Source organism: Theobroma cacao, chromosome 3, assembly GCF_053813885.1.
Source record: "Theobroma cacao isolate CCN51 chromosome 3, ASM5381388v1, whole genome shotgun sequence".
Lineage (NCBI taxonomy): Eukaryota > Viridiplantae > Streptophyta > Magnoliopsida > Malvales > Malvaceae > Theobroma > Theobroma cacao.
Window position 1 is genome coordinate 45,146,921 of NC_142641.1, and position 15,328 is coordinate 45,162,248.

The 15,328-nt window shown below is 37.3% G+C and overlaps 1 protein-coding gene and 1 non-coding gene across 3 annotated transcripts; both read right to left on the minus strand.

Moving 5' to 3' along the window:
* Positions 1-284: 284 nt before the first annotated feature.
* LOC148763862 (U2 spliceosomal RNA) lies at positions 285-482 on the minus strand. The gene has a single exon (XR_016025638.1). It is a non-coding gene; the product is annotated as a U2 spliceosomal RNA (small nuclear RNA).
* Positions 483-3,095: 2,613 nt separating this feature from the next.
* On the minus strand, positions 3,096-9,398 carry LOC18606638 (ABC transporter C family member 10-like). Of its 2 annotated transcripts, XM_018117333.2 has the most exons (11): positions 7,087-9,387; positions 6,421-6,741; positions 6,256-6,342; positions 5,512-6,099; positions 5,257-5,421; positions 4,854-5,148; positions 4,383-4,597; positions 3,978-4,283; positions 3,777-3,840; positions 3,441-3,680; positions 3,096-3,323 (listed from the first exon to the last, which is right to left on the minus strand). In XM_018117333.2, exons 1-11 carry the CDS (start codon positions 9,151-9,153, stop codon positions 3,199-3,201), a joined length of 4,473 nt encoding a protein of 1,490 aa, XP_017972822.2. In that variant the 5' UTR covers positions 9,154-9,387; the 3' UTR covers positions 3,096-3,198. The 2 variants fall into 2 exon arrangements, with proteins under 2 accessions (XP_017972822.2, XP_088660817.1); XM_088804691.1 differs by lacking the exons at positions 3,096-3,323; positions 3,441-3,680; positions 3,777-3,840 and having other exon boundaries at positions 4,130-4,283; positions 4,361-4,597; positions 7,087-9,398.
* Between the last annotated feature and the right edge of the window lie 5,930 nt (positions 9,399-15,328).

The following is a 15,328-nucleotide window of genomic DNA, read 5'->3' on the forward strand; positions in this document are numbered from 1 at the left end:
CCTGCCACACCACTAAGATACACGAGACTGATACTGTCCCTACATGTACTGACAAATCTGATTATAATCATACAACAAACACCCTTTTTTCAGTAATTTTTTGGGCACCAAATACTAGATTATGAGCTTTGATAACGTGTCTGAAGCTAATGCAATTCTTTATTCCAAAGTAACCTTTCGATGATGGTGCATTTGGTATAATTTACACCTAGTTGAAAGAAAATGATTAGGCTTATGCTGTGAATGTTGTATAGTGATAGGTTTTTTTTCATTTTTATTTTTGGGCGGGGTGCGCCAGGCCTAAGCTGTAGTGCAACGCTTAGGCGACGCGCGGGAGCTCCAGTAGCAAGCTACTGTGGTGAGCACCCCCCCTCAGAAAATTAATTTAATATCATGTGGAACGATGGCCCACGTATCAGATATTAAACTGTTAAGAACAGATGGGTTGATGCCTCTGACCATCTTTTTGTAAGCCAGGCTAATAACAGAGTACCAATATTGATTTGGTCACGATACTCTGTTTCCTTTTGTAAAGGGTTATACCCTGTTCAGTTGATGAAATGATTCTAATTTTCAAAGAAAAAAAAAAGTTGAAAGAAAAGTTGCTTTAGTTTACAGTGACATATGGTTCACATCCCAAGGAGAAATTAAAAGCCTTCAAATGGTTGTTGCAATCAACTTAGTTGGACTGTTGCAGGAGTATGTCAGACTGTTAGGGTGTCTTCAGTAAGTAAGAAAGACGTAATAAATTAACAGGACACAGAGAGAACGGTTTGCATAGAGTCGATCACTTTCATGAGATTATGACCATGGACGACGTTTGCCTTATCATTTTGCCTACGTTTCAGATGAAGAATGGTTTGGAGGGCTAGGATTCATTGCATAAAGCTCATAGTCGGAGTTAGTCAAATTTTATTGAGAAGTGAAACACGAAAATATAAAAAGTAAAAATTTTTAAAAATTAATATGTTAAATACAATTAACAATAAAAAGATTGATAATAAAAATATAAAATTATAATATGTAAAATATAAATAGTAAAAAAAAATATATAAGACTAATAATTTTTTTTATGTAATCATATTTAAGATAATTTTATTTCAATTAAATATAAAATAAAAAACATATAAAAAAATATACTCAAATTAATTTCTTCTTATATAATCAAAATTAATAAAAAATAATATATTGATGAAATCTTAAATAACAACATAATACTACAATTTATATTTGAAAATTATATAATAATTATTAATTTTTAAAAATTAAAATAATAAAAAATAAAATCTACGTAACATAAAAAAAAAAAATATGGCAAGTAGAAGGTAGATGTCACATATAATATAACAAAAAAAAAGAAAAAGAATATGGTTAATAATTTGTAGAGATTTGAGAAATAAAATTTATCAAAACTTAAAACATATGAACAAATAGAATAAGAATAAAAAAATAATAATATAAATTAAAAATATTTAAAATTAAGTAAAATATATAAAATTATTTTATTATTTTTTATTTCTATTAATTGTTAAATAAAAAATTATTTTGAGAGATCGTTAACAGAATAAAGAATAAAGCCATACCTAACCTCAATAATTTGTAAACCACACCTAACCTCAATAATTTGTAAACCAAACCTACCCTCAATAATTTGTAAATTTAATGCAGAGAGAGCTATCTGTTTAGGCCCATTCATCATCAATAGTTACCTACAACATTATTTAATCAAAGTAAGAAAAAACAAAACCAGCATGCCGTCCACATGCATGAATACAAAACTAGAAAAGAGAGAAATTTTCCTTCTATGAGGACCCGAAGAACAAAAGAAAGAAAGAAAAAAGAAACAACCAACCCGTCAGCTTACCTTATTTCTCAAGTTTACAATTGCTTTCTGCATGTTTAGCATGATCTGGTTCTTGTAAGCTGAAAAGGTTGTACGTTGTTGTAACTCGTCTCGATGGCATATCAGAAACCTTCTGATATCATGCTAGTTCTGTTATCTCGAGACTCTTTTGGCCTTTTGTAAAAAGCCATGAATGGCTCTGCTTTTGTCTCGCCCCAGAGGCCCGATTATACTTACCACTTTTCAAAAAGAAAATTATTTTCTGCATGCCCCAGTCCCAATGAACGCAAAGCGATCGAGGTTCTTCGAGTACACCTTCGTCTTCAATCACAAAAATTTGCTGCTTTGAAGCTTGATTTGAGAAGAAGTAATTATGGAGATAAGAATGAATTGAAACAAACATTGTCGTGCCACATATATGCTGCTACATTTGTTTCTCAAGTTCCAGTTGACCAAATTAATGTTGTATAAAAGTCTCGTACTTTTCTCCCTTACTAATAAATAATAATGCAGTAATGTTCTAGTTTGGATGTGGAAGTTTAGGGAACAGAGTCGCATCTTGGAGATGTGAGCCAGGTAACTTAAATACAATAGTTGTATCCCTTCCTAAGCTAATGCATCAGCTGCAATCGAGGATTGGAGCCGGCGATCTACCAAAATGGGGTGTTTAGGTCTAAACACTTAATCGTATATGAAAGAAGGCTGGCAGGCGGGGACAGAACGTTTGGTGAACTGTAGTCATGTTCTAACTACAGGCGGTCCACCAGGCAGAGCCTGCTGGGAAGCTTGCATAAGCGCTAGCATTTTGCAGAACGAGAGCAGTATCGCTCGACAAGCTGCCTGTATAGTGGTTACTGCTTATATCAACTTTGGTGGTTGATCATACTCTAACAAGTTCCCTGAGAATATAGACAGAACATTTTGATTGGTATAAGTAAAGCCAGGTGACTGTATGGAAAAATTGTGTGTAGGGACTTCATAGTGCATCAAACTATGCTCTTTCCTAGAACAAGGCATCAACTGCAGTTTAGCATTGGAGCCTAAGGTCTACCAAAATGGATGGACCTGGCATCTGCAAAATTGCTATTTGTGATAAGTGATACAACTATCAGTGAGTTCATTTTATATACAAAACTCATGCAGATTAATATTCCTTCCGTGTCACCTCCCAATGGCTGCTATTATCCATAAGTTCCTCACACTCTTTAAACAAGCATACGTTCCAATTTTCAAAAAAAAGAAAACAAGCATATGTTCCGGCAGCAACTCCGAGTCAAATTGCAGGGATAAAACCTTAAGAAACTTATCATTCAATTTACAACCGTCCACCAGAAAGAGTCTGATACAACGTTTCATTACCAGTTTTCCGAATAGGTATCATCATGGGAAGAACGAGACCAATATTCCTTGACAAGCTGCCCAAAGAGTGATCCCAGTTTATTCATCAGCTTTGATGGTTCATCATATTCTATCAATTTCCCTGTTAACATAAGCAGAATATATTGATTGGTAGGCTATAACCAGTGTTTATAAGCACAAGATTTGATAGTCCTTAACAGCTAGTACAACTGGTGAGAAGTATAACTCAGTAACTCACCATCGCTGATACCAAGCACCATATTGCAGTCCATCACAGACGGTATTCTGTGAGCCACAGTAATCACTGTGCAGTCTGCGAATTCTGTTCTTATAGTTTTCTGGATGACAGAATCAGTTGCATTATCGATTGATGCAGTGGCTTCATCAAGTACTAGTATCTGGCTCCTCTTCAGCAGTGCTCGTCCCAGACAAATTAATTGTCTCTGCCCCATGCTCCAGTTTGATCCATCTTGTACAACTGCAGTTTAGGTCCAATCTTTTTGAATTCTTGATCTCCTTTACAAATAGCGCCAACTCTCAAAGCATAAGTAACTCTACAACTTCTATGTCTTACCTAAGGAATTCAGGCCTTCCTCTTTCTCTTGAACAGCCTCTCGAAGTTGACATTTTTCAAGAACCTTAAAAGTGTAGTGATGAGAATTATTTTTAGCAATAAAAAAGGCAGGGACTAGCTATCACATGGTTTCTTACATCAAGGAGAACAGTTTTCTTGCTAACATGAGATATAACCACATATTAGGAAACAAAAGCTTACCTCCCATATTTCGTAATCACTATGCTCTGATAAGGGATCCAGATTGTATCTGACAGAGCCGCTAAAAAGAGTAGGATCTTGTGGGATGATTCCTAAATGTGATCTCAAATCATGAAGCCCCATCGTGGAGATGTTTAGGTCATCAATGATGATTTTTCCATCTGAAGGCTCTACCAAACGGAACAAAGCACTGATAAGAGTTGTCTTTCCACTACCTGTCCGGCCAACTATCCCAATTTTATGCCCTCCTTCAAAAATGCAGCTTATGCCCTTAAGAACTAGTGGAGCATTGCGTCGATATCTAACCTGCTAGATGATGACATTGATATTATACAGTATTTGGGAAAGTATAATTAGTTGCAAATGGAAGAGATAGTACTTGCCTTTGAATTTCAATGTATATACCTTCAAATTGCAAATCTCCACTTTACCAACAGAAGGCCAACCATGGGCAGGCCTATTATCTTCAATTACTTCCGGAGCCTCACTTGGAATATGCATGTATTGCTCAAGCCTTTCTACAGAAACCATTAAGTTTGCTAGCACGCATTGGTATTGGATGGCAACAACAAGGAATAAATTCAATGAGAGGCCATAAGACAATGCCATTCCAATGAACCCTACCATCAAAATCAATAACCAAAATATTTTTTAAACAAATAAATGAGTACATATTCTACTAATTGCTCAAAATGTGGAATAAAAGAGCTTTTCTAATGGTTATATAACTAAATCCTAAAGATCAGTATGCAATTCTTGAATTGAATAACCTTAGGACCTATTTCTTAGCTTAGCAGGTATATGATCAGTCTAAAGCTTTGAAACTTGCAGCACTCCGATATTTTCAACTAGTGGAAACATTTGATGATAACTAACCAGAGGCAGATGCTCCAAAAGGAAGTAAAGTCATGGCAAGTGCCAACGAAGAAAGTACCACAGCGCAAGGTATTTCCAGACGTTGGATTAACCACTCATTTGCAGAAAAGCTATGGAAGTCTGAACTTGCATTAGCATCAATCAGGCCCAGATTCTTCAAGAAGAATCGATCTCCCTCCCCAAAAGCTCTGATTGTCATGGCTCCAACAATGGATTCAGCAAGGTGACTGGCAACTGAAGACTTTGTTGTGCCATTGATTCTCTTCAACTCCATTGAGGAAGCAAGGTAGTACCTCTAATTGTTTCAAAACAAATGAAAAATATAATGGAGAAGGAAGGAGAAGTTAAGAAATGCTAAAAGCACAGAAGTCACATTGCAAGGTTGGTTTTGCTGTAGTAATACCTGTAGGAATATACTTAGAAAAATTAGGGGAATGATGACAAAGACAACTGGCCAGGCAAGAATAGCCAGTATCACAAAGCTAGAGTAGGCATTCAAGGTTGACCCAAGTGCAATAGCAAATCTGAATGGCACTTCAAGATCAACAATGCTCGAATCAGAAGATACCTATTACAGTAAAATACAAATTGTAAGCCCTTTAAAACTTTCTACTTGAGCATGGCACTGAAATCAAGCTGTGTTTTTTGAAACTCTTACTCGACTGAGTATCCTCCCCAGAGGAGTTGAGTCATAGAAGGACATTGGTGCCCGGAAAAGGGATTTCAGAAGTGTAGAGAAAATAGATTGTGATGCTCCACAACCTAAAAGAACTACAGAAAAGGATCGAAGGAGCAAAAAGATTGCTACAGCACTCCCAATCACCGTGTAAACTGTGACTAATTTCAGTCTGTTTACATTAGAGTTCTGGACATTAGCAGCCAACCAGTAGTTTTGCATCAGTTGGCCAATAATGAAGATCATGTGGAATATCGCTGCAAAGGAGAAAAATAAAAAGCACTTGTCATGGCTTAAATACTGTCTGTAAGGCTTGAGACCTGTGTCTCCTGTTTCTTTTTCTTCTTGCTTAATCAATTGCTCTCTTGAAGGCACAACTGACTGATCCTTAACATATATATCTTGGATCTCTCCTTTGGATGTCATAGGTCTTCTGCCTGTAGAGTGGTCAATGTGTATCTCAGAGCCAAGAGTACTATTATGTGCATATACAAGGTTTTGGAATTCCTGACTTGAAGCACGTAGATTATCATAAGTAGCAGCTTCTATGATTTCTCCAGCAGCCATCAACTGCAATAAGATTTGCATGAACAGCTTATGTGGACGATTCATATATGTAGAGCAAGATAAAATATGATGTAGTTTCCCATGTGGAGCATTGAAAAACAGTGATAAACAAAGTAGGTGAAAGCAAAAAAAATAGCAGGTATTTTACAAGTAGCTTACCAAGATAGAATCAAAAGCTGGGAGGAAGTCCACTTGGTGGGTCACAAGTAAGACTGTCTTCTCTGAGAGAGCTCCAATGATATATTCCTAGAAATGAGGGTTTAGCTTTAAGTGAAAATTGCGTCATTGACGAACAGATTGCAAAAAGATGGAAATTATACTCACATTAAAGAGACTTGTTGCTGTATGGGCATCTACAGCACTGAAGGGATCATCCAGAAGATAGATATCTGCATCCTGATATAATGCACGAGCTAATTGAACTCTCTGTTTTTGTCCACCACTCAAGTTTACACCTCTTTCTCCTATTTCAGTGAGGTCCCTAAAAGGAAGCATCTCTAGATCTTCTACTAGGCAACACTTCTCAAGCACCTCTTGGTATCTAACTGGATCCATCACAGAGCCAAATAGAATATTTTCTTGTATACTGCCAGTTTGGATCCATGAAGTCTGAGAAACATATGCTATCTTTCCGCAACTACGAACCTGATGGACACATCTCCAATACCGTAAGTGGAAATGTTAAATGATCTTCTTAGGCTTTTAAGCTGTCAACCTAATTTTCATAATTATTATAGGTTCATGAAGTATTGAAGTGTATCATTCAGTTTCAGTAGTTAATCTAAAATATTGTATACCTTCAGTCTGGACATTTTACTAGCAGATTTTCTATTCTTGTATCCTAATTACCTAGTTAACTAACAAGATAGGAAAGAAACTGAACCATCATGCTATCATAAAAACATTTCTTAAAGATTCCTCAGGATTTTCATCATTACACACGCCTGTAAATTCTGGAAATGTGGAGTTTTTGCTAAATGGTGCACTTACAATGCCATGGACTTTTGGAACTTCCCCAAGAACAGAAGCTAAAAGGGTTGATTTGCCTGAGCCAACCTCTCCACAAATAGCAATCTTTTCTCTTGGTTTAACCACCAAATTTATGTTCCTTAATGTCGGTTTGGAGGAAGAATCTATGTCCCAAGAAAATTCAGCGGAGCTGATGAAAATGGAGTACTCAGAGTCTTTGTCATTGTGTTCCTGCCATAAATCTCTGTCATTCAACTCTGGTGCCTCAAGAAATTTCACAATTCGATCCAGGGAAACTTTTGCTTCAATGAACACTCCAACAACATCAGGAATCACCCTTATTGGCTCTTGAAGAATATTCAAACTTGCTAAAAATGTGAAAACAGTTCCAGCATTGAGTTGAATCCTGAGAAAGTAGCATGTCCAGAAAGTAACAGCTGGTACAATAACTGGAGATGACCAAAACAGAACTACCTGGAACCCTCTTTGTGTCAGAATTCCTGAAATCCACTTTAATTCTTCGTTCCTTAATCCTTCTATAACGTTCTTGAAATGTTTCTCCCAAGCATACAGCTTCAAAACCTTCATATTTGCAAGTGCCTCTGTGATGGCCTTTAGCCTCTTATCTTGTGCCAACATTAGTTTTTTCTGATATTTAAGAAGTAATTTAGCCAATGGAGAACTTGCAAGAACTGTGAAGATAATGGCAATTAAAGCTGCAACTGTTGCAAGTCCCACAGTGTAGTATACAATGCACAACGCAAGACATAACTGAAGGCTTGTTGACCATATCTGATGTAACCAAGATGGAAACTCACCTATTCTGTAGGCATCCACACTGACATAATTTACTATCTCACCTGGAGAATGAGTTGTTTTAGCAGCATTTGATAGTCGAAGTTGCTTCTGATATATTGCTGCTGATAGCAAAGACCTTACCTGAAGTCCTACCAACTTTGTCCGAAAGAACCATTGCCTCTCAGAAAATGATTCCAAGCATTTTGTTAAGAAGAGGCCAACAGCCAGCGCATAACCCTCATGCTTGAAGGCTTCTTTTCCTTCTGCAACCTCAATAAAGGCTCTAAGGAACAATGGGCCCATGGACAATGTGAGAACCTTTATCAATGCGAAGAACCCAGAAACTAAAATAGCTTTCCAGTGAGAATAGAAAATCATTGACAATCTCCAGGGCAGATCACTTGGTCCTTCCTTTTTCTCTTTACTCAGCTGCTCCATATAACTTGAGTAGCACATTTGTGCTCGATGTTCCTCTAGCAACAAAGGGATATCTTGATCCTCAAGAATTTTCTCCTTACCCTGCTTCAGTAATGGATTCAACCACCAAAAGGTCATCGTACTGAAAAATCCAGCTCTGCCAAAGGTCGTAACATTATGAATGATGCTAATTCCATCAGTTACTTCAGGTTCTCCACCTCGCAAAGGTGCATAGCAATCATCAATGGTATCATCTAGATCAGTGTCCTTACGCTTGTCCCCTTCAAAGGCACAAAGGAACAGTAAAATTGATCCAGAAAAAGATAAAATATCCAAAATTATCTTAGCTGAAACTGTTCTATCAACAATAGATTCTCGAAAAGCTGATATACAGAGAAACCCTGCATACAAAAGGCCAAGAATTGAACAAGATTTCACTGCTGATATACATGGAAGTTTTTGCTTCTTCAGGCTCACAAATGACCCTAAAAGCAACCATGTCAGTCCTTGAAATAACACTACTAGCCATTCATGCAAAGGTAGTATTGTCTGATCTGTATTTAGCTTTGTTTTCATTATCCATATCCCCAAAACCAAGTAGGCAATGGCTAAAATGCCATTAAAGACTGCTGAGAGAATTTGCAATGAAGAGACGTGTTCAGACTGGAAGGCTGCGGTAACCTTCCTCATAGACAATCTATAAATGACTATGAATAAGAAAATTAACAGAAGCAGGATATCAACAGAAATCGTCAAAGCATGATTGATACATGTACATGGATTGAGTATCGCCGAAAAACCAGGACTGCGTGTTATTCCAACTCCATGTGAACTCTCAGAGTTACTGCAGAATACAGTCCATGCACCCTCCATGTTGTATTTTGTGTCCCAATAGATCTGCAATTTATAAACAGGTATAAAAGAGCAGAGTTGTACTTTTGTTTACTTCAACCAGACTGACGAAAGCAAGACCATTGAAGTAAAACCAGGATCCATTGTCTACAATGGATGTGTATGAAGATGCAGAAAGCAAACATTGCTACTGATGGGCTTGACGGTTCAACATTGGATAGAGTTTTTCTAAAGTTGGTCCAACCATTTACTAGGAGTATTATAATTGCAAAGGTGTTATTTTCATCAACATCATCATAACAGGACTAGTGACTGAGCCACTATTGAAACCTTGGTATTTAATCTTCAGTCCTCCAAAGGGCTCCTATCTTTATTATAGTATGAGGAAAGGTATAAGAACCACTAGTATAAACAAACTTTGTTTGTAAGAGTATTTTGTATGATGAGGAATGATGTGATGATGATGTGAATAGTCAGAATTAATGCTGATGTCAAACTCAATAGCTCTGGAAGAGAATATACATATATATATATATATATATATATATATATATATATGTATATATCAATTACAAAACTTAATCAAAAGCATCTAAAGTTGCAGGGATTGAGCTCATACAAGGCAGGCAAAGTCATATTGGAAAGGAAAGTCTTGTTTAGTTTAACCTGAAGACTAAACAAGTGACAAAACGCGACCACAAACCAAACTACTAAGCTGGTTCAAGGTGCTTGTGCATGCATCATGATCACACACTGATCCCGATGGAATCCATACTGTTACCTCAGTAAGTCTTGGTATCTCTGGCTCATTCTCTTGAATTCATTTTCCTAATGGCTTTTTGATCATGAAGAAGATGCCAATATTTATGTCATAATACAATAACAATTCACGTCCAAGAGCGTTTGAGTTTCTTACTGTGAGCTGAATAAGACTAAAATCAGCAAACTCTTTCAATCAGAAATAGTGAAAGACCACAGAACGTACCTAGCGTCTTCTAGTCATGACGCTGAGAGAAGCTCAGTGGTTCCCACCACCTATCATGATGCAGAAGATCCAACTTGCCTTCCATTGTCATTCTGTCCCTATGCTAATCAATGCCCCATAAAAAGACAGCCTACAATTATGGGATCTCAGATTGAAATTTTCCCTGCACTGCGTATATACACACCTTTAAAATATCTAAAGTACTAACAAATAAAATTCCTTCACAAGCACAATAATATCAGAACAATACAAAGTAAAACCAGATGAAGGTAATTCACACACTCTAGGGTTTTTCTGCTTAAAATATTTCCAAGTGAAAGCATCTTTGCTGTATTAAAAACCAATCATTAACATTTTTATAATCTTCTTTAATTATGATTGGAGGTGATAACATCTTTTGTCAAAAAGGAGTTGTTTTAAGATACATTAAAACTCCCACATGATTGACATTGCATATGGAAGCCATCAGATGGGTGGCTTCTCCCTTCTCCCTCCCTCCCTTTCTCTGTTTTTCCTTCTTTTACTCTGTCCACACATCACAGCCAATACAGATGGACTCCAGCAGGTAGGCTAAATCATTTCAGGGCCAAATCAGTTTGGAATTACAGCAATAGCCAATAAAAGGAAATAAATTGACAAGACCCACCCTGGGGAACTTATTGCAGGAGGACATCACTTTCAGTTCACATTTCACTGTTTGTTGTTTGCCCAACAAACATTATTTTCTCACAATAACTTCACTCAACTTTATTCAGAATAAACTTTTCTTTTCAAAAGAAAAAAAGACCATGATTGATTATAAAACAGGAGGAGAGAAGGATATATGGAAATAGAAACCTCACCCCCTTTTTTCACTTCATACCCGGAATCACACTGCAGCTTCCAGACAAGCAAAAATAAAAGGGTGAGAAGTGCAAGACGACACAAGAAAAGGCTGTAAAAATTATCACACTATCCAAAAACGCAAGCATACTTGCTTTTCAGTTTCCATAAATTAGATTCATTCATTAGACAAATTTACCGTTTATGTTCTCTGCCGACCGTAACTGTGCGCAAACCTGTCAAAGACTCGAGGCCCGACACAGAAGGCAAAAGTCAAAATTGTTAGCTAATGGAAGCGAAAGGCGACAATTTCTTAAAAGAGAGAGCGAGGAGTTGGCTTTTTTATTTGATTTTCCATAAACGACAACATTCTTTAAGCCATGTGGTGTGGCGCTTTCTCAGGAGACCTGGCCTTTGGGAGTTTCAGACCTCTGTAACACCTTATGTCTCCCATTTCAGGTGGTCCTCCGTCCCTGAATCTTTTCTCTTTTTTTTCGAAGACCCAAATCCAAATAAAGTCCAAAGGGTTATTCATCTGAATTCAGAAGTTATTGGCGCATGGGAATTGACAAGTAGAACAAGACGAAAATTACCAGACAAGGAAAATAACCAGACGAAAATAATTCATCTTCGAAGTCAAAGATTCTAGTTTTGCTATGGTGTGACAAAATGGAGTCTTTAGGCCTGGGTGGGGCCTGCATCAGCATCAGCATCAGCATCAGCATCAGCATGAATGTAAAGACTGATCTATTTAAAGGAATCATACACACTATATACATAATTTAATTCCCATTTGCAGTTAAACATATAGAGCAGAGCAGCTAAAAGGTGAATGGCTGTTCTTCTTTTGCCTTGTGGTTATCTGTAAGTTTATCGTGTGTACAAAATTTAAATAGACAATCACTATCGCCTTCCAAAACTTAACAAATTCCAAGATTAAATTTCAACTGCAATTACGCAGAGCCCTGGATTAGCAGGATTTGATCCCTAAGTTGCTCTGACTCTAAACACAAAGCGTAGCTACCTGGAAGTAAGGCCAGGTGTTGCATGGATTTCCATGTAGAATTGTAGGGGCAAACAATTCAAGTCGCCATTCATTCCCTTTTCCCACTTTTCCCAACGTCATGCTTCTCCTGCTTCAATGACGTGCAAGATCCTTCGAATGCGACTTCCCCGCTTCTCAACAGCATCATGGTTGATGATTCGAAGACACGACCATCAATCACCAGGCAGTTGCAATCTTTACATCCCCGCCCTTTGTCTTGCTCTTTTCCTTTTAACTCAAAGATGTCCAGCACCTTAGCCTCCATAGCCACCCGAGGGGCCTTGTCTACCATCATTGGCAGAGAATGAGGAGAGTCATGATTGCCAGCATTCTTCATTCGATCATTTTATTGTTTATTTAGTATGACACAAAGGTACTAACTGCAACAGTTACGGAAAAATCTGAAACAATTCATTTCCTCGTTTATTATGGGAACACAAATTTCATCTTCAGCGTGCATTTCTCAGCAATTCGAGCATTGTTTAAGGCTTTTACATATATCTGATTATCATATTTATTAATTTTTCCAAGTTCTTTTACAACAACACGGAAAGTTAATTAAGCATGAACAAAAAACTATTGCGTTGCTACGTAAGAACTTACAAAAATTTATAGAAATGATAACCAGACATATGTGAATGCCTCAAAACAAGCCTTGTTAGGCAATCTGACCCCTTTCGATTTACTGGAATTGCTGAAAAATGAAACGCTGAAGGATAAGATTTACATTCCTGTACTTAATGAAGAAATACCTTTCAAAAAAAAAAAATTAATGAAGAAACGAACTGTTCCAAGCTCTTCAGTAACTATTGCATTTGATACCATTGTTGTGCGCCGTACTAAATAAAGAATAAAAAGATCGAAAGAAATGCTTCGGGGATTGTTGCTGATGAGTGATGACAAATAAAAGGCGAAGGCTGAAGCTCTTCATGACCTAACTAAGTTGTTGATGAGTGATGACAAATGAAGGCTAATGCTGATGCTTCTCATGACTTAACTAAGTTGTTGCTCTTAGTCTGATATAAATGTATCAAGTTATTTTATTTAAATTTGAATTGAGAATAAGAATAATTTGATCTAAATTTATTTGATTTTTTTAATTATTTACTTTGAATATGATTAAATTGAAATTTCATCTTATTATATGTTAATCTTATCAAAAGATATGTTTGATAATTGATCTCTACACACAAAGATTGAGATGGGATGGAAAGGGGGCCTAACACCTTTATGCTGGCTTGAGTGGTTGCCATACTAACAGAACTAGGTGGACTGTTAACATTTAATCCAACCCCGCATGCTACACATGTTGTGCCAGGTCCACATCAGATTGAGGAAAAGCCGCCCCCCCCCCCCCCCCCCCCCCCCCCCCCCCCCCCCCTAGTATGGACTTGGGGTGCGGAATTTGTGCCTCGAACTTACATACGCCTGGAACATGGTTTCTTGGGCTTTTCTTGAAGCATGTGGGTAAGGAGAAGTTTTGCCCTTTTCCACTTTTGGACCAATTAAAGCTACCTTCATAGTTCATACTATCTCATCTCTGAGCTCTGGACCATCCTTTACTGAACTTTATGTACAAAGGCATTTTTTGTCATTTTAAGTAGAGAGATCGTATATTAATTAATTAGCTAAATACTTAAAGTACATATATCCTGCCATTTTAATTCTGTAATGTATCTAAACCATATACCAGTCGGTTTTCAAATGTTAGACTTGGTAGACAGCTTTCTTTTGGACTTTGCACTTCCAAGGAGAATTGACTTTCAATCTCCAACTCAGAGGCTCAGTTGGATTCTTGCTGTTCGGCTATACAAAAAAAAAGGTATCTAGCTAAACGTGGTCAGTCACACTGCAGATTCGTGGGATTTCATAATTTTCTATGTACATTGCACTTGTTCGGCTGCCTGTTGTAAAACTTTTTGGCTTTTGAATATTCTTCTGGTGTCTCGAACTTCCTGTTTTTTGATAGGAATCGGTCACGGCTACAAGTGCTATTGGGCATTGGGACCAAATTCTAGTCAAAAGATCACCTTTAAGCAAAGTCTAGGAAGGAAGTTCGTCGCAAAAGTCTCGAAGGTGTTACAATTGTACATGCACCAACTAAAACAAGGCACATACTTGCACAAGTTTAGCAAGACATAACCAAGAGTTTGATTACCATAAAAATCGTGGTCCCATTCCAAGTTCAATGTCAGACTTTAACCAACGTGATTCAAATTATCCTTGTACCTCGTGGAAGCTGCAATTATCTACACCTTATGGTTTATGAAGTCATTATCAATGGAAAAACAAGGAGGGGAGGAAAGAAAAACAACGAAAAATGTGACAGAATACATGTTTTGTTTTACAAATATTCCTATTATTTCATGCCGAACAAAGTTTTGGCAGCTTCCATGCGTGACGTGGTTTTCCATCTTTTATAAGAGGATAAGTCAAAAGTTAAGAAAAAGATGCGCAGCAGCACTGGTTAGACCCTGTCCTGATCAGCTGTTGAAGCGTTTGATTATTTCATTGGCGACCTATTTATGTTTCTGGTGGGGTCTGAATTGAGTGTCTTCACAGAATTGAATTCCCCCACGAGCCCCCACTCGACGCTTGCATTTTATGCACGCTCAGGGTGTGCTTAACGGTGGGCACATGATTTCCCCCTTTTGTAAGGAGAAAAATTCTTTGCTTCCTAGGGAGGTTGTTAAAAGATCAACGTCAAGCTGAATCTATATGAATTTGTTGAAAATCTAATAAAATGTATAGCCCCTTGTTGCTGGTTGATCTTTGTTGACCTTGAACTACAACTTTGAGGCATGGGATTTCTGCCGAAAGATGGGATTAGCTAGGGAAAGGCAGGCAGATGGGGCAAAACACTGAAATATTCAATGCCTGGTGCTCTTTTTGGCTCCTCCTCTAGCCATAGGTTAGTTACTCTTAACCACCATAGATTTAGAAGTAATCCCCCCTAGCAAATCCAGGGAATCTCTAGCATCAAAAAAGGAGGAATGAATTTACGATTGACAGTTTGAGAGAGAGAATTATCTTGGACTAATGTAATCCATCCATTTTAAGATTAGGTTTGATTCTCTTGATTAAAATTTCAAAACTTTCCTGTACCAGTAGTAATGATTTTGTAGAAACAAGTGGGAAATGAAGATAAGGAAGCCTTTCCTCTATTATTTTTTTCTTTTATATATTATTTCAGTGGGTCGTTAATTCAGTTAAATTCAGGGATAGCACGTTCAGACGTTAGAGTCTACGTCATGTCTGGCAGCCACCACCGCTCCAAGCCAAAAGTTTCTCCTTGTTGCTTGGTCTTATGCATAAATTTTTGACTTTAAAATACCGAGTAAGAC